At 46.8% G+C, this 22083-nt stretch overlaps 1 protein-coding gene across 7 annotated transcripts in view; it reads left to right on the forward strand.

Moving 5' to 3' along the window:
* Window positions 1-7856: 7856 nt before the first annotated feature.
* Window positions 7857-22083, forward strand: part of EPHX2 (epoxide hydrolase 2) — a 43824-nt gene continuing 29597 nt past the window's right edge. For 6 of the 7 annotated variants that reach the window (XR_014019145.1, XR_014019146.1, XR_014019147.1 and 3 more), the window contains exons 1-6: window positions 7857-8068; window positions 16576-16660; window positions 18722-18881; window positions 20071-20261; window positions 21381-21407; window positions 21594-21716. Coding sequence is in view for 3 of the 7 variants with exons in the window: in XM_081269410.1 (XP_081125536.1) it covers window positions 7968-8068; window positions 16576-16660; window positions 18722-18881; window positions 20071-20261; window positions 21381-21407; window positions 21594-21716 (687 nt within the window). In the remaining 4 variants the exon portion in view is untranslated. The remainder of the gene's footprint in view (window positions 8069-16575; window positions 16661-18721; window positions 18882-20070; window positions 20262-21380; window positions 21408-21593; window positions 21717-22083) is intronic. The other variant, XM_081269411.1, reaches the window with a different exon arrangement.

A 22083-nucleotide genomic window follows, 5' to 3' on the forward strand; every position in this document is an offset into this window, starting at 1 on the left:
TGTTCAGCCTGTGTCCAGTGGGGACAGAGCAGCTTTGCAGGGTCTCTGATGCCTCGCTCCCTGCTGAGGGACCCTCCGCCCCAGAGCCACCATCTGCGCCTCCTGAGCTCACCCCAGGTGAGCCTGCTCAGGTCTTCCGTCTGTCTGTCATAGAGCAATAGAGTTTTCAGTAAAATAGGAGGGAGGACAGAGCCACGGAGCCACCCCATCTGCATGTCTCCCCTTCCCTCCTGTCCTGGGTGGCCCCTCCCCCACAACCAGCCACCTGGGGACCACCAGCTCTCTCATGCTGCTGCCTGGCCTGGCTGCTTGCCTACCCCCACCTCAGCCTCCCTACAAGTGACCTTGCCTTCTGTTGTCTGGAGAAGTGAGGTCATTGTCTCCCAAATCCATAAACTGACCTCTGTCTCTTTTTGCCTAGTATCATCTTTTTGCCTGTGACCTTGACCCCTAGCCCCAGGCATCCTCATACTGTGCCTGTCCCTCCTGGCAGGCCATTCCCTCCTCTTGGAACCTGAATAAGTTTATTCCCTGCCCTAAAAGCTTTGTGTTCTGCTCCCCATGCTCCTGGCTATCTCAGTTCCCTGATTTTGTTAAAAGCGGAGGCCCTGGATGGGGACTGCTGAGGCTGGGTTTCTGGTTCTGCTCCTAAATAACCGTGGGATCTTGGGCAGGTCCAACTTTCTGTGCCTCAGTTTCCTTATAGGTCAAAGGAGGATGGGAACAATGGTTTCCACCTCATAGGCTTGTTCTGAGTTAGCGAAAACCCTGCAAAGTGCTTACGAGAGTGGAACTGTGCACAGCACGTACACATATACACACATATGAACACACAGTCGTTTACTTTTGTGTATGACTGCTAGTATCGTCTTTGAGAAAATCACAAGGTGTAAAATACAAAATATCCATTAAACACTCATAGTCTCACTATCCATAATTAATCATTGTTACCACCTCATCATATTTACACTCAGTAGATGTGGACCTTCTTCATTTGGAGAGAGGAAAACTGAAGGAAGGAGGGAAGGAAGGAGAGCAGGAGAGAAGAGTGTCACAGATTGCCTCAATCAGGATTCTTGGTTGTGAGCAACAAAATCCTATTAATTAAGCTAAGCAGAAAGTGACTTTTTTAAAGGGAGGTGGTAGCTCACAGTGGCACTTGGAAAGCTAGAGGACCTGCCTGGAGAACAGGTGAGAACAAGGGAAGCATAGCCCCACCCCCAGCCCAGGGTGGGCCCCTGGCCAGGATGGCCACCTCACTGCTGCAGAGCTGGACACAGAATTGCACAACAGCCCTGGTACCGCCGTCACTGCTGAACCTGGAGACCCGCCATTCCTGCTGTGGCTGCCACAATTGATTATCCTCTGCTCCTGATCCCTCATGTCACTAGCTCCCTATGCAAAGGTCAAGCCAGACGCATCTGATTAACCACGTGCCCATGAACTAGACACAAGGGAGGCTGAGGAAGCAGGAACTGGGGTCTGGGGTTTCTAGGTGGAAGGCATGCCCTGTCATCTCCCAGCAGGGTAGGTGGACAGTCCCAAAATATTTTTTAAAAGCATTAATGCTGGGAAGCCCTCAAATCTAGTGCTTTGGCTACTAACATGAATGCACACTCAGTCTTCCATAATCATACTTTGAAAAAAATAGGCTTACACCCAATTGTTGTAAAAGTTGTACCCAGGATTTGTTTTAATGAAGTATGATGAGCCATGTGGACATGGAAATCATTGCCATCAAGGAAGGAGTTTATACTCACAGGTCCCTAGAAACGGAGGAGGCACGGCACATTGAGCAGGATCTCACAGAAAAGCCCCAGAGTCAGCCAGGAGACAGGAGGGACAAAGGAGAAAGCATGGCTGAGGGTCTCTACTGGCACCCTTGACTGCTGAACCCCTGAAAGCGCAATCTCAGGGGAGATGTGACTTGGTTCATTAGTTTAGCCCAGTGGGAAATGGATGCCAAGCACATAAAGACAGAATCTAAGAAAACACAGGATACCAACATCATGCAACTATTCCTCACACAAAAGTGCTGGGCTGAACCCCAACAGGAGGCAGCCCTGGTTTCACCAACTCTTCCAGACTCTCTGGAGATGCCCAATCCTGCTCTAGTCCCAGCACAACATCATCTTGAAATTTTGTTTTCTATGAAGTCAGCTATAAAGTTCATCAAAGACAGCCTGCAGATAAAGTAATGGAGTAGGCAGAAAGTGATCAAGTAAGGAAAAAGTATGGGGAGGTACAGTCCACATGTAGTAATAGGTCAGAGCTAGTATTTAGAGTTTTCCTTCCCACCCATTCTCCAGAACAAGCATCTAATCTAGAAAAGCCAAATTGCAACCCATTGCATCATAACAGGGGTAATGAAATCCAAGGGATTAATATCATCAACTTGCCCATCAGTGAGTAACTGGAAATCTGAGCTCAGGCTTTGTCACTGCTGCCCAGAAGATGGACGTTAGACAGTGGCCACAGTAGGGGCCACATCAGGAATAGAATCTGTAATTGGAGTCAATTAGTGAGTTTTCAGTGACCCACTGACACTGCACACGACCCGTCCGTCTCAGGTAGAGTTTGGGGTTGATCAAAATGACCACTCCGGTACCGTGGCAGTCTTTGATGGTGGTTCTGCCTGTGATTTCCCCAAAACATGGGAGTGATTTTATTCACTGTTTGGTGTCATCATGGATGATGACAATGAGAAGCTTCCTGGATGAGCCAGCTCTCTGAGACTGTAACAAAACAGCTTACAGGAGGAAAGGTGTATTTCCCCTCACACTGCAGAGGTTTCAGTCTGCATCAGTTGGCGATGGGCATAGTTGCTCTAGGGCCTATGGTAAGGCGGTAGCCAACATGGTGGGATCTTATGGTAAAGGAAGCTGCTCATCTCGTGGTAGCCTGGGGAAAAGAGAGAGCGGAGAGCTGGACTCACAAAACCCCTTTCAATGGCACACCCTCGATGACTTAGCTCCCTTCCACGAGGATCCACCATCTCCAAGCACCACAGGCTAGTGACTGAGCCTTACCCATGGGTGTTTAGGGGACACTTATCCAAACCACAGCATTTCCTTAGCTGAAATCTTGCCAACCAAGTTCCAGGTCACTTCTCCTCTGCCCCTATCTTTCTAGCTAATGACCTTCCCTCACCAAGGCACATCTCAGGAAGGAGGCATCCCATGAGTCCTCTCGTATTAGGAGGAAGGCGGGCAGGTAATACAGAAGAAAATCCATTCCAATGTTACCATCCCAAGAATCCACTGCATTGTACTGATTTCTGGAATTGGGTGAACTGTGAGCTGTTCAACGTTGTAGACGAACCCCAAATCACTAGAAAACATACCCCCATCAGGTAGTCAAACCCTACTTCAACTTCCTATCCTTGGTTTGGAACCTCAAGGACCCACTTCTACATACCCTCCCCAGGCTGTGGACTAGGTGAAGAGTCTTGCAGACCCACAGCATATTTTGTATCTCCTGCCAGGGTTTTCCCTGTAACTGCCTGCTGAGGCCTATGGGAGGATCTGGCTATAGTTCAGGCCTCGGGACAGGGAGGGCCAGTGGGTTGGGACATGAAGAAATGTGGCTTGCCTGGTCACGTAGATCCTTCTGGCAAGTTGTCACAGGATTTTCAGGAAGTCAAAAAGAAGTTCATCAATCAGAGAAAGAAACAACTGTCACTGATTGACAAGGAAGGCTCCTGGCATTGATCACAGACAATGCCAGTTCTTATAGCCTCATTTCTCCCTAGCCAATGCTGAGTGTTACACTGAAGTGATAATCGGGCAAATCACAGGACCAAAATTTGAGCATGGATTTTAGCGCCCTGGGCAGTGATCAGTTTTTCGCCCCTTCTCTCCGAATATAACTTCAATCTATTTCTTTAAGCATTTCTCCTTCAAAGTGTGCAAAATGTTAAACTTTCTTAGTTGAGAGCAGCAGAGGGACATTGCAAGAGAAGGAGACAGAGTTCCTTGCAATTTCTGGCACAGACATGGGGAGGGCGCAGTTGCAGCTTCCATCTGGCGGACTATCAGTTTACAAACAGAATGATCCCGGACCAGAGGTACTGGATGGAGTGGGAGGTGGGGAATTGTCCTCATGCCTCAGTGGAAGACAGAGCCTTAAATAAGAGCAGCTCTTAGAGGTGGCTGGTCATTGTGGGAGGAGGAAAGGTGACAAGGAAATAGGCAAAGGTGCAAGTAGGTGGGTGTTGGTGGAAGTTTCTAGAACATTCCAGTTTTCTCCATGAAACAGTAAGCAACACTCACTGGCTCAGAGTAAGGATGGGGGAGAGAGTACTGGAGATTTGAGGACAGAAAGGAAACTAGTCTTCTGGGAGGTTAGGAGAGAGGCCACGTTGGAGAAGGAGAAGCAGAACTGGTCGGCTGGGGGGTGGCAGAGTCGGTGCCACAACACTGATGTGGTGGGTCTTCAGGGAGGGCCTGGGAGCAGCAACGAGGCCATCTGCACAGCCCCTGTCCAGTGGTAAGGGGGAGGAGGGAAGACAACAGCAGAACCCTGAGATGACACCTGGGAGGGCCAGACGCCAGGGAGAATGAGAAAGGAAGAGAAGAGGTTGAGGTGAAGATGACGAGCCTGAGGTTCCAGAAGGCATGGTGAGTTCCAGAAGGTTCCAGAAAGCACAGTAGAAATGTTTTGGTATCTGGTGAGTAGCCATAAGTGCCTACTCTGGCTGATGACAGGCTATCAGCAAGGGCTTCTGGAAGGTTGGAGAACCACATCTGAAAAACAGGCAGAAGTAAGGCCACCACCAAAATCATATTGCAGGACCAAGCCTGTGAGGACACCCTGCAGCAGCTGACTGCTGAGGGCCAGGGGCTATGCCATGCCTGCCAGTGGCTGCAGTCCCTGAAACTGCTGTCCAAGACTCTTCTCCTGCTGTCTAAGACTCTTCAAGTCTGGGCTGGTGAAATCTCTGATTTGGTGCACCTAGTTCACAGGCTGTGGGCCAAGATTTGAGGCAGGCAAAAACAAGCACATGGCATTTTTGAATTCTAATGTCAGAGGGCTCTTTCTTCTTCCAAGATTCACGTGTGTGAATCTAGGGTGGGTTTGTCTTGTGGGGCTTTTACAACACAGAACTTTATTCCAGTCACATAAGCAGATGGGATTATTAAGGACACCAATAACTCACAGAACCTTAGGGGGATGCAACACAGGTTTGGAAACTCTATAACCAAGAACGACACAATGAAAACAGAGTATGCCATGGTGTCATTTTAACAAAGCCTTCCCTCTGACACCTGCTGGACACCGAGTCCACTCAGGACCAGACTGAAGCTCCATCTCAGCCTCCCTAGAAAAGCCAGGTGCTAGTTCCAGCCCCACAGCTGCACCTCTGCTTGCCCCTACCCATGCCCAAATCTCAGGCCAGCACACCCAACTGGCAGAGCCCATGTCACATGACCAGCATGGGGGGAGCCCGGGAAATGCTGTGCTTGAGGCAGACTCAAAATGTTTGAACCACCAAAGGAAATACCCAGAAAAAATAAGGAGCTCAAGGAAACATGATGAGTTCCATATAAATTCTTGGGAGAATTTAGTGATTGACACCAGGTGTCATTTATGATTTTCACAATTAGCCATGATTTATGATTTCATACTGTCACCTAAAACACATTTCATAAAATTCGATTACCAGAAATCATAGTTAGGATTTGCATTTCAAAAAGATATCCAGCTCCCATACCCCATCTGAGTGAGCCCTTATCTCCAGAACCTTGGGCAGCAGAACTCAAAAGGGCAGAGCACAGTGAAGCACAAGGAGACCTTTAATCTGCGCCTAAGCAATTCACTCCTGCAACTCACAAGGGACTGTAAAACATTCCAGACCAGAGCAGCTAGTTAACTGCTCCTGAATAAACAGAAGGTCCATGTGAGAGCATCACAGCTTTCTCTCAACCAAAGACGATTCGCCTTTGAAAGTAGAGTGTCTTATTTTTTCCTTCTCAAAAGGGGGATTTATGAAGTCCAGTTCTGTAGACTTGTTTTTCATCTTCACTTTGCCACTTTTACAGACAAATTCAGGTATTCACAAATAATACTCTACCAGTCAGAGTTCAGATACAGGCAACAGGAATCACTGCAGCTATTTCAAACAGAAAGAGAAGGAAAGAGTTGAATAGGGTAGAAAGTCCCACAAAGTCTTTGAAAGAAATGTAGAAGTCAGCTCCAAGCTGGGCCTTTAAGAGAACACCTCCCAACTAGAAGCTACTTACTACCTTTGCCCCTCTGGAAAAGAATTAAAGAACACAAGGCCAGAGGAGGGGCTCAGCAAGAATTCCAAGTTTCGTAGCAATTGAGTGGACAGGGTGCCACTCTGCAAGGTGTGAGCTCTCCTGGGAGGAGCAGGTGAGGGAGGAAGGAAAGGATCAAGAGTTCTGCTGTAGTCACGGTGCACTGCAGATGCCTATTAGACATTCAGGAGGTGTTAAATACGAAGTTGGATGTGCAAATCTGGAGCTCAGAGGAAAGTCTTAAGTTTGAGATTTGAATTTAAGAGGTTGCATACTCTATGGGTCAGGCTGCAATTTGCTTTCTCTTTTTAGAAAACTCAAATTGACCTTTGAGATGACCAACTTCTAGAGAAGTTACTGTATTCCCTTCTTTACCTCTCTTTCAGACTTTAAGCCCAGGTTGAACCACCTCTTATCTCGCAAGCTCCACTGACAGTGCTCTGAAACATATCACTCAGCATCATCCACATCCAAAATCAAAGTCTCTTTTTTTCAGTTCTTGTTGCAATAATTGACATTGTTCATAAATTTTTGCCCTTAGATGTGAATCTCAGAAAACCCCAATAACTGTCCCAGGTAGGATTCTAGAAGAGGTTATGAAGCAGGAGAAGGAAACATTCACACAGCTAAGTACCAACCAACCCAAAGTAAGCCCATTTCTCTTGTTAATCTGATTGGTGATTGCCAGACCCCAAGACTGCTGTAGAACTCTTGATTTCAGTAAGGCCTCTGACAGTCTCACAACAGTCTTGTGACTACATGGTGGAAGGTGTCTTTGATTAATTCAGATGACACATTTGAAAGTGAGGTCTCTATCATGTGTGTCCTCAGTCCCTGGAAGTGAGGAGAGAACACCAAGCCTGTTTTTATTTGCAGAGCTGCATTACACAGGAGAGCTCCAACAACCCCGACACAAGGGTGGACGCCCTACCGATGAAGTTTTAGTGTTTCTTGAAACATAAACGAGCCAACAGTGTGGAAATTGGCTTGCTCATTTCTTAGGGAGGATAATTTCAAGCAGAATGTGCAAACGGGAAATAGACCAAATTTATGTCTTCTATGACTTCAAGAGACTGGAGCTGAAGTAGTCCCGGCTGACACGACTACAGCAATACCTTTTATTCTAGAAACACAGGAGAAGAGAAGGGCGTCCAGCAGTAGTCAGGATAGTGGGTGTCTGGAAGCATACCTACCAGATCTAGAAAAGACTTCAGCAAAAGTCAGACCTTTACTAGATATGCTAGTCAGGATCCAAATATCGAATGTGAAAGTGTTTGGACACGTGTGTGTACACACACACACACCTTTCAATCTCCCCCAAGGGACTGTACCCTCCCCCCATGTCCCCAACTCCTCCTCAGGTGAGTCTCCTCCTAGCACTGCCTGAAAATGGTAAAAAACTTGGGGGGGGGGGGAGGAGAGCTTGCATTTAGGCGGAATCTCCAGAGGCGGGATTTTGAGTCAAGGGTCAGGCGTTGGGAAGCAATGGAGACCGAGCCTCAGCAGAGTCCCAGTCAGATGCAACCTGGGCGGGGCCGGCTCAGGGGGCGGGGCCAGGGGCGTGGTGTGGGCGTGGTGTGGGCGGGACCGGGCGGGACCTGGGCGGGTCGGGGCTGGACACAGGGTTGGAGCTGGGAGGTCGGGTCGGGGGTGGCTCCGGTCCCGCGTCCAGGCCTTCGCGCTTTGTGTCTCTGTGCCCAGGCCGCCATGGCGCTGCGTGCGGTGGTGTTCGACCTTGATGGAGTGTTGGCGCTGCCCTCGGCCATCGGCGCCCTTGGCCGCGCCGAGGAGGCCCTGGCGCTGCCCAGGTAAGGGGACCCTGCGCCGCTGCCTAGCCCCTGCCCTCCCTAGGTCGGGAGCAGGACCCCCTGCCGAGGAGTGCTTTTTTTTTTTTTTTTTTTTTTTTTTAATTTAATGGATTTGCAGCCCTGGTTTCAGATTGCTTTAGGGCGAGGGCCCTAGAAAGGTTAAAATAATTACCTGGCTCTAAAATTCTAGTGTGTTAAAGTGGACCTATTGTCGTTCTAAATCCTAAGTAATTAAGCCTTGCTAAAAACTCCAGAATTGCCCATTATATTGAAAGCTTCCGAAAGCAAGAGGAATTACTCACTGAGCTAAATTCTATCTGTTGGAATGGTTCATTAAAATATAAGAGAAGAAAGTTCTACCCTAAGGCATGTGTGACAAGTGAACTTCCAGCGAACTACAGAAATAGCCCATGGCCTACTCACTGGAAACTGGGAAACCAGGAAGAATCCACCAATGAATGTGAGCTCAGGGTGTGTTTCACGGACAGCAGAAAATATCTTCTTATAATATGTGAAAACCCAAACCCACCAGATTGTAAAACTATTTATGTAACTGGTTTCGACTGTGGGGGAAAAGCTGCATGTAGAAAATGTCTAGAAGAAATATACCAAAATATCCCTGGCATTATTAATCTCCAGGTGGTATCATGAATGATTTTATCTGATTTTTTTAAACTTTTTGTATTTTCCAACACTTAGATTTACAAATGTGTTACTCCTACTATCAGTAGGGAGAGAAGCGTATTTATTTTTAAAAGTTAAAAAGAAAGAAAGTTAAGTAGGTCACCCTGGAAGAACTAAGAAAGAAAAAGAAGAGCAAATTGTATATTACTGGCCCGAGGAAGGAGCAGAGGGAAAGAGTGAAAGCTTTGCATTCTGGAGTTCCTTCCCATCTAAGGATTCTAGAATTGTTATGCTAATAAGGCCAACTGGGCTCTTTAACCTTTACCCTAAATAAACCATTAAAAGGCTAGTGTCAGCAAGAAGCCAGGCCAAAAGACAGCCCCAAATCTAGAGCAACCTCACTTTTACAGATGTGGAAACAAGGCTTGGTAAGGGGATTAATTTGCTTCAGATTGCACAATGGTTAATCATAGGCAGGTCTGGGGCCAGTTTTTCTGCTCCCCTCCCCCTCAATCTGTGATTCTTTCCTCTGGTTCATTATGATTTTGCACCTCTCTTGGCTGCTGTCATTCTGGAAAAGATCAATCGGTCCAGGGTGAGTAAACATTAATAGCTAAAAACCAAAACAAGCTGGTTACAGAGTCTACATCAGAATAATCATACCCAAAGAATTAGGGTTGGACAGAGAATCATATTTGAAAATGGAAAGCCACCTCTGAGCCATGCTTACCCAGTGCAAGTCATTGACTGGAAGGATAAACTGAGGAAGGGATAATGACCTAATTTCTAAGTCCTTTCTAACAAATAAGAAATCCTTTTTTCACTTCATTTTGACACATACATTTGATTTGTTTTTTTAGAAATACACAAAGAGAATAAATAAGCTGCGAGGTTTGCTAGCTGTGAGGTCTGCTTGTACCTGTGACCTCATTGACGTGGAAGTGAGCATGGCTTCTGAGTATATGAGGCACAGGAGTCCAGGTGGGGACTACCTAGAAGAGCACTGGTCACTGGAGTCATACCCAAGTTCATATCTCAATTTTGACACTTCCTTTTGGGTAGCCTTGCTCAGCCTATTATAATTTTAGTCATCTGTCTGATAAAATAAGACAGTACTTTCTCCTATAAATTTTTATGGATTTTTATGAATTACATTAGATAACCTGTAAGGTTGAAGGGCAGCTATATTTTTGATACATTTGTTTAATTACAAAAATTCCATGCATGTACAAATCAGTGCATTGACTTATGCTGTTTTTTGGTGTTGTGCTGATGCACTCCCTTTGTGACCATTGTTAGGATTGTTCCCAGCTGCCCTAAAGCAGGCAACAGCAAAACTAGCTGAACTCAGGAGATCAGAGTGCATGACCTTGAGATTTGTGAGCCAACCATGAAGGTATTAATTCGGAAGGTGAACGAGAAGGGCCTCCCTTGCACTGGTATGATAACTCAGAGTTCTAGAGGAAGACAGTGCCGGAAGACATGCAAAGTTCTAAGTGGTTCAAAGCTGGGAGGAGGAGGTCTGATCACTGGAATCAGGAGAGGCTTAAGTGTAGGAGGAAGATTGACAGGAGGTTGTCAGGGAATGTGAGGGGGCCCCTCCCAGATGAGGGGAACAGAAGGTACACAGGCCAGGAGGTGGAAAGCCTGGAATGTGAATGGGACACTGCATGCTGCAGCCTAACTGGATAGAAGGGCCTGGAGAGGTGGCCAGGCCCTCACGGGGTGCAGCCTGGAAGTCAGCGGATGAGCATGCCCCTACTTCATGGCCAGTGGGGAGTCCTGGAAGGTTTCTGAGATGGGATGAAGAGGAAATAAAGTAATTGGAACTCTAATTCACAGCAAACAATTGTCAGGGTGCTAGATCAGGTAAATTGATAGGGGCAAAAGACTGAGGGTTTGGGAGCTTGGAGATGGACCAGTAATAGAATGATAGGACAGCCCTGTAATGTTGGAAATTGAGAGAACAAGAGCTTGAATTAGGAATCTGTGGGGTCATTGCCATGGAGGATGAAGGGCCTAGCTGAGGACAAGAGGGAGCCTTGAGCCTGGTGCTGAGGCTTAAGGTAAGGAGCCCACAAGTCCTGGACACCCATAAATAACTGCTGAAGGCAGGGTCCTGGTCTCAGGCTGCCATGAACTTTGGAAGTCAGAGGTTGTGGGAGGACTGGGTGCTAGATCTTCTAGCATCATGCAGCAGACAGAGTGAGGAAAAGAAGCTCTACCTTTGTGGCCATCTGGACCAATGTCCTTGAGAGTTAGGGTGCTGGAAATGATGTTTTCTTTTTTTTAATATTTATTTTTTTAGTTCTTGATGAACACAAGATCATTATTTTATTTTTATGTGGTGCTGAGGATCGAACCCAGCACCCGGTGCATGCCAGGTGAGCGCACTACCACTTGAGCCACATCCCCAGCCCCTGGAAATGATGTTTTCTTTTGCAGCCAAAACTGACTGAAGTGTTCTGAAGGAGCCAGTGTGGTCTCCCAAGGTTCCTATGACCTGTAGGCAGTTTTGTTTCTGTAGTGTTGGGGGTGGTGGTCCTGGGATTGAATCCTGTAGCAGGGTGCATCATTACTAAGCAATTTAGAGATTTTGAGACAGGGTCTTGCTAACTTGCCCCAGCTAGCCTCCAACTTGTCATCCTCCTGCCTCAGCTTCCCAAATCCCTGGGATCACAAGCATTCGGCACCATGCCTAGTCCATAGGAAGTTGTATGTGCGTAATTGTATAATTGCTCAGACGGCATCATGGTGGAGGGTCTGCCCAGCACCACGAGACTAAAAAGTAGAGACGGTTAAGTTGTCAAATATCTTTTAAAAATTCATGCTACAGAATTCAGTAAATGTTCTTTTTTAAAAAATATATTTTTAGTTGTAGATAGATACACAGTATCTTTATTTATTTGTATGTGGTGCTGAGGATTGAACCCAGTGCTTCATCCATGCAAGGCAAGTGCTTTCCCACTGAGCTACAGCCCCCGCCCTCAATAGATGTTCTTTGAGTGAGCTAGATAAGAGATCTTATTCTTAATACTGTTGTGGCACATTTGAAATAAATCACCAGGTCAGTCTTGAAGCAGGACATGGGACTTTATTCGCCTGTGGGTTGGAAGGGCAGCAAGCAAGTCATCTCTGCAACCTTCAGCCCCTTGAAGAAGGTAGGGTGCACTCTTAGAGCCTCCAAACCACCAACTACCAGTAAGTCAAAACCATAGCAACGTAGGGAATGGGTCAGAATAACCCTGGTCAGGGTACCGTACACTGTGCAAGAAAAATGGTAACTAAATGGAGAACATCTTACAAATGTGTTTCTTAATAATACATTGTATAAAAATAGAGGAAACATTTTTCAGCTGCCATGCATTGTCAAACAGGGCATGCTTAGCAGAAGGTGGCAGAGGCAGGGTTTTCTCATGGGAGAAACATTTCTTACTTGAAATGGAGTCTCAGGGTAAAATGGAGTTTGTCTGGTCAAGGCACATCTAGTTTGACCCATAATAATACAGTTAGGCAAAACTCGAAAGAGGGTCTGACAGTAGGACTTAGGTGTATCTTATGGCTGTTTCCGTGATATTTCCTGAATGCCTCCAGGATCTGCAGGTCAGCGCCCAGGCTTTCCGCTGCTCTTCACACCTCCAAGAGTTCATGTGCTCCTGAAGCATCTTCCCTTTTTTAACTAAAAAAAAAAACTGAATTTTGATTTCATAACTAATTTGTAAATAAAGTTTTATTATGAAAAGGATTCAGAGGGACACAGCAGACTGCCCTGAGGCACCTGTGCTGGGGAAGTCCCAAACCAGCCGACCTGGAGTGACCGCATGCTGGCTGCAGCACTGCCTGCCACACAGAAGGCGCTCCATAAGTATCTGTTGCAGGAACAAATGAGGCGGTAGAGGGAGAGACTGCCTCAACACAGCCCCTCGTTTGTCTACCCTGAAGCCCCCCCAGGCCCACTTTCTACATGTGATGTTTGCCAATGCTGAGTCTGAGCTTCCTCTGGGGTTTAGTGAGAACAATGAACTTGTCCCGTGATTGGACTCTCCTTTTTCTTTTTTCAAGTCAATACGTTCCCATTTACCTTCTGTCTCCACGATTTTTTGAGGTTTTTATTTTAGTCTGATAATTCATATTTCTTGGGTTTTTTAGTACTATTGAAGCTTTGAGAAACCTTTTAATGTTATCTTTTGTAAAATCTTGTAACAGGGACTTAGAGCCCACTTTTGCTAAAAGCACTGACTCTTCACATGGGCCTTCAGGTGCCTGATGGGTAACTAACAGGATAAAAGTTTGGCATCTCTGCTTTCATATTGTATATTTCCTTTTCCCCTTAAACTTTGGGTCAAGTTCCTGCTAAGCTCTGCACATAGATAAGTTAATTGCTTAAGGAGTGTCTATTTAAAAACTGGCAGTACAGGTGGATTGTTTCTAGATTTACCTAACCTCTCTTGTTCCCTCCAAGGCTGAAGGCACCAAGATAGGAGGAACTAAGGTATTTTCAAGATTTTCAGGAACATTATAATTAACAGATTGTCAGCTGCCAGCTTTTACAATGTCCTGTGTCAGATCCCCTATGAAAGAAAAGTGGCAGGACTAATCACACACATACACCTGGGATAAAGAACAGGTTTATTGTCAGGAGCCTGCTCTGCGCAGAGAGAGGGATAGAGCAGCAACTCCCCATTGAATGTTACCTTTAATAGGCTAGAATCATGGCCGCGCATTAGGGGTGCAGTTAGTCTTGACCAACGTAGTAAGCATCTCCTGATCTTGTGGAAGGCAAGTTTGTTTCTTGGGAACAGAGACAGGCAGTTTTCCTCTCTCAGAGGGAAACAGGGAAACTGACATGTCCCTTTATCTCCTCAAGGAGAGAACAGGGAAACCAGTGTGTCCCCATTTCAGGAGCCTGTAGGTTGCCCCCTATCTTTCAGTAAGAGAACAGGGAAAGACTAGCACACCTCCAGGCCAGTAGATTCGATCTGGGGCTACTTTCTCTTTCTTGGGAATAAGAACAGTATTCATAGAGCAGGGTTGGGGCAAAAAGAACATGGCTGCAGTTATGCTAACACCCTAGAAGTCTCCAGTCATTGCCCTAAACCTGCCAGGAACACGGAGCCTGGCAGGCAGGTCACCCCTTGATGGCACTGCCTCCCCCCAAGTGGGACTAGTGACTTTGCTATGCAGTCTTCTTGCCCCATCCCAGTTCTTCCCTACTTAAACTTGAAGCTCATGTCAGCACCCCTGGAAGGCAGGGCTGAGGACACCAGTCCCCTTGACTTCCCAGTGTGGCTATACTGAATATTAAATTCTTTCCCTACTTCGTCATTACTTTTTCATTTGGTTTCCTTTTGGGGCAAGGGGCCAGACCTGGTGTTTTGGGACTCCCCAAAGTCAGGGCACCCTGGCCTAGGACTCTGGCAACAATCTCAGTGGGATGATTGATCAGAAAGAGAAATAGATATATCCTGAGTTTGATATCTTGATACAATCTCTACTTTCTTAATTTTGCATATTTCAATGTTAATCAGTACATAAAACTTGTGCCTGATAGCTTTATTGTGATTGTGCCCATGTCAGTATAAAAAGGGCTTTGTAGAGATGCCATTCTCTAAAGTCACACTCCCACCAGGAACGTAAGGGAATTCCAGTGAGTCCCACCACTTTTCCATCCTGCATAGCACTGCCAGTCGGTCTAGTTCAGCCTTGCCCGTGGGCATGTGGTGGCAAGTCTTTGTGGTTTTAGTTTGGGTTTCCCTTGTGAAGAATGACGCTGAGCTTCTTTTCATATATTTATGAACCACAGTAATTCTGTTGAAGAATACACTTAGGTGATTCACCCATTTTTTCCCCGAGTTAGTTTGCTCTCGCTGATGTTTGGGAATTTTTCACATATTCCTGAAACTGGGCCTTTGTCAGATGTACATACTGCAAAAGCCCCATGTCTCTGGTTTACTCATTCATGGTCTTGATGTCTTTGATGAACAGAAATCCTTCATTTTAATGACATCTAATTTATATATATATTTTATTACAATGAACACTTTTTGTGTCCTTTTAATAAATCTTTACTTACCTAAAAGTCATATTCTACCTTCTTCTAAGGCTGGATTGACTTCGTTCCACATAGGTTTATGAACCATTTCAGGTTAATCTTTGTTTATATAGTGTGAGGTGGGAGATTAGATGTCTTCCCCCCATGTGGAAGTCCAGTAGTTCCAACACCATTATTGAAGAAAAATTGTTTACTTTCAATTTTGGTGACTTCTTTGTTGAAAAATGAATTGACCTCATATATGGAGGTCTGGCGTCCCTTCTGTGTTGAGTTAATGAGTAAATCTATCTTTACATGTCACCTCCCTTGTTCTCTTATGAGTGCCCCAAGCAGACAGCCATATTTTTCCATTTTTATATCTCAGCAGTTAGCACAATGCCTTGTATACCATAGGTGCTTAATAAAAGATCATTGAGTTGAATTGTGCATTGCTTCTTAAACCTGGAGGGCAGCTGCTGAAAAGCATGAAGAATGTTCTAGAACAGGAATAGGGTGGTGTTTGTACAACTCCATACATTTATTAAAAATTGTTAAATTATACACTGAAAATGTGAATTTTGGTGATCTGTAATTCCAACTTATTAAAACTTAAAAAAAACTGATGGCAAGGGTGTGGCAGAGCCATTGCTGATACTGGGCAGTGGAGCAGTGTTAGATAAGTCTACGCCTTTTTATAGTTTGTCCAGAGTTTATCATGTTACTTGCACAAGGGTTAGTCTGTTGAAAGGTACTTGGCTATTATCAGAAATGAAACTCCCAGGTTGGAGATCTCTGTTCTCTTTCTCTGGGGTGGTAAATAGTGTGGCTGTCTTACCATTCGCAGCTGATAAGAGCTAAGGCATATTCCTTGATTAGGGCTGCTGTGCACATAAGACAGACTGGTTGCCTTTAACAGGAGAGCAGCTCTGGAGGTGACTAGCCCATGGTCAAGGTGTCAGCAGGGGTCATTTCTTTGAAGGCCTTTCTCCTTGGCTGAGGATGGCCATCTTTTCTTGTATCTCCCCATGATCTGCCTCTGTGCATATCTGTGTCCAAATTTTCTCTTCCTATAAGAATCCTGGTCATATTGGGTTAGGACCCACTCCAATGACCTCTTTTAACTCATAATCTTATTAAAGACCCTGTCTCCAAACACAGTCACGGTGTGAGGGACCAGGGTTAGGACTTCAACAAGGGAATCTGGGGAGTTATAATTCAGCTCTCACCAAAAACTTTTTAAAAATGTAGACAATGGGGCTGGGGATGTGGCTCAAGCGGTAGCGCGCTCGCCTGGCATGCGTGCGGCCCGGGTTCGATCCTCAGCACCACATACCAACAAAGATGTTGTGTCCGCCGAGAACTAAAAAAAAAAATAAATAAATATTAAAAACTCTCTCTCTCTCTCTCACTCTCTCTCCTCTCTCACTCTCTCTAAAAAAAAAAAAAAATGTAGACAATGAGATTAAGACAAAATAGAAATTACATGTACATAATCAAAACCAGAGAAGAACTATTTCTTTCCTTTCAATGAATGTGAACTAATGAAAAAGTCGCCTGGGACACTTCCTTAGGCAAATGAGCTGAGGACAGTAATGACCCCGGTCCAGTTCTGATTCTCTTTCTTAACTGTAAAGCCACGGCTCCACCGGCTCAATCTCCATGCAGGGCTTTCCCCCAGGCCGCTGCCCCTTCAGCCTATTTACCGTTTGGTTTACGTTGGGTGACACCGTGTGGACAGAGGGCTGCGGAACTCTAACCTCCCATCGCTGGCCGCTGTGAACATAAACCTGTCTGTCTCCCGCCGGCTGCGAGGCGGAGCATACCTGACCGTGGTGTTTCTTGTGTCCCCCAGAGGCTTCCTGAATGACCCTTTCCTGAAGGAAGGCCTGGATGGCCCCATTGCTCGCCTCATGAAAGGACAGATCACGTTTTCCCAGGTAAGGGGACACCACGGGACCCTTGGGTAGGCACACTCTGCTTGTTTCTACCTTGCACCAGCCACCAAATCCCAAGGGCTGGACCACATCTTCCCCCAGTGTCATAATGTCCCGTCACCCCAGGACCACCCAGAAGGCCAGGAGACGTTGAAGGGGCATTTGGTCTATAATCTCTTTGACTATAGTCAAACCAGGGGGACATCTCTGAGACCTTGAAGAACTATTCCAGGGAACTCTATAGCCAGAGCAACTATTTTAGGACAGAACCACTGGGACTGTTAATTCAATAACTACTAATAGTAGTACTTTGGAGTCAGAGACCAGAGTTTGAATCACAGGACCCACTTACAGACTGAGTGACCACACAAGTCACTTGATTTCTTAAATTCTCAATTTTGCCAAATTAGGACAATGATACTACCTATTGTAGTATCATGAAACATGGAAATGCTTAGCACAGTGCCTGGCCCATAGTAAGTGCTCAAAGAACGGTAGTTATTCTTGTTACTACAACCTCAATTATTTTTTAACAAAGTAATCAGGCTCTAATGCCACTTGAATTCTCAATTACTGCTTCTCTAAGAAGAAACGCTATTGAGAATCTGCTTATAAGCACCCAGATTTAAAATTCTGTGTGTACATAATGTCTATGAATTACAGCCAGCCATCAATCGCTCAGAGAACTTGGAGCCCTCACGATAGAAAGCAAAAACCTGCCTTTTTCCGTGAAGGCCAAGGTGGTATTATTATGGGGGTACTCTAGGCACCTTAAGCCACCCCACACACACACTCATGCACACATCATGGCAACTGGTGTGAAAACTGTGATGTTAATATTGGGAAGAAATAATTTATCCAATAAAATAAGCTTCAGCAGTATTGATGGAAGGGAGGGCAAGAAGGAAGAGTTATGCATTTTCAAGGAACATGGGGCTTCTAGGGTGAATTGTTAGTAACAGCTGTAAAAACCCCACATCCCATTCTAACTCCTTTCATGGCTTCTAGTAGTCGGTACATAACCTCCAGGAAACTCACACGGCTAGAGGGAGAGTTCTGAAAGCTAAATTACACCTGATAAAGACTCCTTAAGCTCAAAAAGTCAGATCTTGGAAGTGCCTGCTGTCTTTTAGCTTCTCACCTATGAGTACTGTGCAAACAGAGAGGCACTACAGCACACAGCTGCATGAGTGTCACAAACTGAATACACTCGTAGCCTTGGTACCCAGCCAAGAAATGAAGCGCAGCTAGCATCACAGCCCCCCACTTGTGCCCCACCCCAGCACTGACCCCCCCAGAGCAGCTCCCACCTGACTTTTCCCCATCACCTGTGCCTGTTTTGCAAGGCCCTGCTCTCTCCTTATGAGGATCAGAACCCATCCCCATGACCTCCTTACCTGTCCCCTCTCACCTAAATTACCCCCTTACATGCCCTGTCTCCAAGTACAGTCATACCCTGAGATACCGGAGGTAGGAATTTCGACATTTGAATTATGAGGGGGCATAATTCATCCCAGAACAGAGGACACTCATGTAGCTTCCAGGCGGGAGCTCACTAGCATCTGAATGCCTGTGGCCTCCAGATTCACATGCTAAATCCTCACATTGGGATGGGAAATCTTCAGGAAGTGATTAGATCATGAGCGTGGAGCCCTCACGAGTGGGAGTGCTGTTAGACAGGAGACCCCAGCGCTCGCTCGCAGGAGAAATCAGCTTCTGTTGTTGCCGAGCCCTCAGCTTCTGATGTTTTGTTATAGCAGCCCACACAGAGGAGACAGGGCTCCTGGGAATGATGCTGCTGAGGTGTGTAAATGTGCCCCACACCCGTTTCCCGTTCAGAGGGCTTCTGGGTAGTTTCCAGTTGGGGACTCTTGGGAAGAGTGCTGTGAGGACGCTTTGCCCATGTCTCTTGGGGAATAGATGTTGACATTCCGAGTCGGTGTATTCCTAGGAGTGGAATTGCTTGGTCACAGGGATGCCTGTGTTCACGTTTAGTAGGTGCTGCACAGCTTTTGTGAGTGGCTGCACCCACTAATCGTCCCCCTTTTCGATTCGCTTTTACAGTGGGTGCCACTCATGGAAGAAAACTGCAGGAAACGCTCAGAAGCTTCTGGAATCCAACTCCCCGAGAATTTCTCTATAAACCAAATCTTTTGCAAGGCGATATCAGCAAGAAACATCAATCGCCCCATGCTTCAGGCAGCTCTTGATCTTAGAAAGAAGGGTAAGGGTCCTGTACTGGCCATTCTCTGACCTGACCATACCAGGACCGTTAGCAGGGTGAGTGCCATGGATAACCAAGTGTGTTTTGAGATCACAGATCTTCTGAGCCTTGACAGAAAACTGTTCTTGAAACATGGCCCACTGCAAGTATTATCAAACATCAACAAATAGCATTATTAGAATACCCGGAAAATGACATAATTTTATCTAATCAAGCCGTTGATACCAGTGACTGTCTTGTGAGCCATATTCTCTCCTTCCAGTAGTACTAGTGATGACCCAACCTTTTGTCCCAGATTTAAAAACAAGACCTTTTAAGCAACCATGATTTTCCCAGTCTCTGGGTGTCAGAGTAGCCAAGCCAAGTGACCCAAGTCTAGATTATGTCACATGATCTACGACATAAGGTCATGCTCTTCCAGTATTTATTTAGTGCCCATGTCTGGCTCCTATTCATAGGCATGTTTGAAATTGTCCCACCCTATTACCAGTGGACTTTAGCAGTTGTGGCTAAGTCATCTGTCTTAGTTCGCCTCGTGCTGCTATAACAGCATACTTGAACATGGGTAATTTATAAAGAAGATTGATTTCTTACAGTTCTGGAGGCTGGGAGTCCAAGATCAGGGGACTTTGGGGTTTTCATGCCATATCATACCATGGTGGAAGGCAGGGGCAACAGAAGGCCTGCAGTCTGGAGACCAAGATATCTAATTTGCAGTCTCAAGCCATTTTATAATTGGGCACTAATCTATTCATGAGGGCAGGGCCCCCCTGGCCCAGATCACTGCTCCTTAGACTCCTCCACCCAACGATTTAGCATTGGGGGTTAAGTTTCCAGCATAAGTTTTTTGACGAGCACGTTTAAACTGCAGCACCATCCCCTGTCCATCATTGCTCCCTCATATTCCATGGAAAGGCCTCACCTTGTGTCACATCTCCGACATCACCTGGTTCTCAGCCTGGCTGGCTGGGCAGACCAAGCCAGGGGACGATGCTACCTGTTTCTGTTTCTCTGTTTGGACATGGGGATGCAGCTCCTGAGAGCCAGGAAGGTGCTTGCAGCCATGCAGAGTTGGCAGTAGCAGAGACGGACCGCTGGACCCTCCCCAGCCCCGCAACTCTGGCCGCTTCTACTTGTCTGAGCTTCAGTTTGCAGTGGCTGCTCTGCTCACGGGTGACTTTGTGCTTAGGGTTTGTGACCTGCATCCTCACCAACAACTGGCTGGATGACAGCTCCACGAGGGACAGCCTGGCCAAGCTCATGTGTGAGCTGAACCCACACTTCGACTTCCTGATAGAGTCCTGTCAGGTTGGGATGGTCAAGCCCGAGCCTCAGATCTACAAGTTCCTACTGGACACCCTGAAGGCCAAGCCCAGCGAGGTATGCAGATGCTTCCTTTCAGGGAAAAAGAAGGTACCAGAGATACCGTAACTGGAGGAAAAAGGGAAAGGTTACAGGTCGGGCACATTTAGGGCCTGGCAGGGCAGGTCCAGGTCTGTTTCTCCCAGTCTGGGACTTCTCCTAAAGGACTGGTACCTGTCCTTCAGTCTAGAGAGTTCTATCAGAGGTGAATACCTGGCCCCTGTGAATCTCTTACAGGACTTGAGTAGAACAGGTATCATCTAAAGCTTATTTATGAAGAGCCAGAGACCCTGGGAGACTTTCCAAGGCCACATGGGCTATCAGGGTCACCCCACCTGAGGGTGAGCAGGGAAGGGTCCCCATGCTGCCTCAGTCTCCTTCTAGGCACCTGTGTGCCCCGAAGCCTGTCTTTCATACTGTCTTCCAACGTTTTCTAGCTAAGACACTGTTTTCACTGTGGACTCCTATGCTCATCTCCTCAGGTGATTGCCAAAATTTAATTTAGACCCTCTCTTGCTGACTCCACCTCAGACCCTGGACCCCACACCTGGGGACCCTTGCCGTGCTCCCAGGACCCTTTCTCCAGCAGCTGCAGTTGGCAGGGAGCAGCTCCAAGGTGCCATGTGCCCCTGAGTCTACCAGTCCTCCCTTTTATAACCTTTGGGTGGAATGAGCTGCTTAGAATTCTGGGCTGTCCTGGTCCAAGATTATAAACAAACACACCCATGCTTTTCCCCCTACAACTTCAAAAGTCTTTTTTCTTTTTAGATTTAAATCTGTGACCCATTCAAAATTGACTCTGGGGTGACATGGACGGGGGCTTTGCTTTTTCCCCAGTTAACCAAGCAGTCACCAAGGCCCTGCATCAATCCTCCTCGTGGGGGGACACGACTCCCCCATCAGAAAACAAATTCTCATTTGCATTTGGGTCTCTCTTAGATTCTCTGCTCTTTCATAGACACTTTTGTTTTCTTTTCTAGAACCAAACTCTTCTGCTCTTGTTTATGACTTGTTTCACTGTCTGCCCTCATTAGAGTTCTTTTGCAGCTGCGCCATGTCCGTTTGGACTTGTCGATTTTCCTAGGTGGGTTGCAGTGTGTTCTTGACATGTGTCTATCCTCCTGAATCTTCTTGCAGCTTCAGAACTGGCTGAAACCCACACAGGTATTCTGTGGGCACAGGACTGTGGCCTTGTGCTGGTGTGTGTGCCGTGTATTTCGGTGGGCATGCTGGGAGGGCTCTCCAGGCCCTGGTGCTAGAGGAGCCCTGCTCATGTTGTGGCGTCCTGCTTTCTGGTGTACTCCCTCTCACAGGAGTTTTCCTTGGTTTGACGTGCTGTTTTGGGTTCAGGTGGCTTTCCTAGATGACGTTGGGACTAATCTGAAGCCGGCCCGTGACTTGGGAATGGTCACCATCCTTGTCCACGACACCAACACTGCCCTGAGAGAACTGGAGAGAGTCACTGGGACGCAGGTAACTTGTCTCTGAGGAGAGGGAGCTTCCTGCTGGTGTCTGGGGTGTCCACAGAGAACCCGGCTTCCCCTCCACAGAGGTGTCTGCTGCCCACAGTACAGTGAGCCATGCGGTCCCTGGAGAACATCTCCTCTCTCTGCGGTTGTGAGCAGGAAGCAGACAAGCCAAACGCCAGCATTTCAGCCAGGCTCAGTGCCCACTCAGGAACCAGGCAAGACAGGGACATTTGGAGCCTCCAGACCTCGCTGGTCTATGGACGTGCCACTGGGCCTCAGGTGCAGCTGACCAGTTCCATCTGGCTCACGCCTTCTTGGCAGTCAGAAGGAAGCTCCTAGGTGACTTCTGTCCTTCACATAGGAGGATGCCA

The sequence above is a fragment of the Spermophilus citellus genome (genome assembly GCF_964194105.1).
Source record: "Spermophilus citellus genome assembly, chromosome: 16".
Taxonomy (NCBI): domain Eukaryota; kingdom Metazoa; phylum Chordata; class Mammalia; order Rodentia; family Sciuridae; genus Spermophilus; species Spermophilus citellus.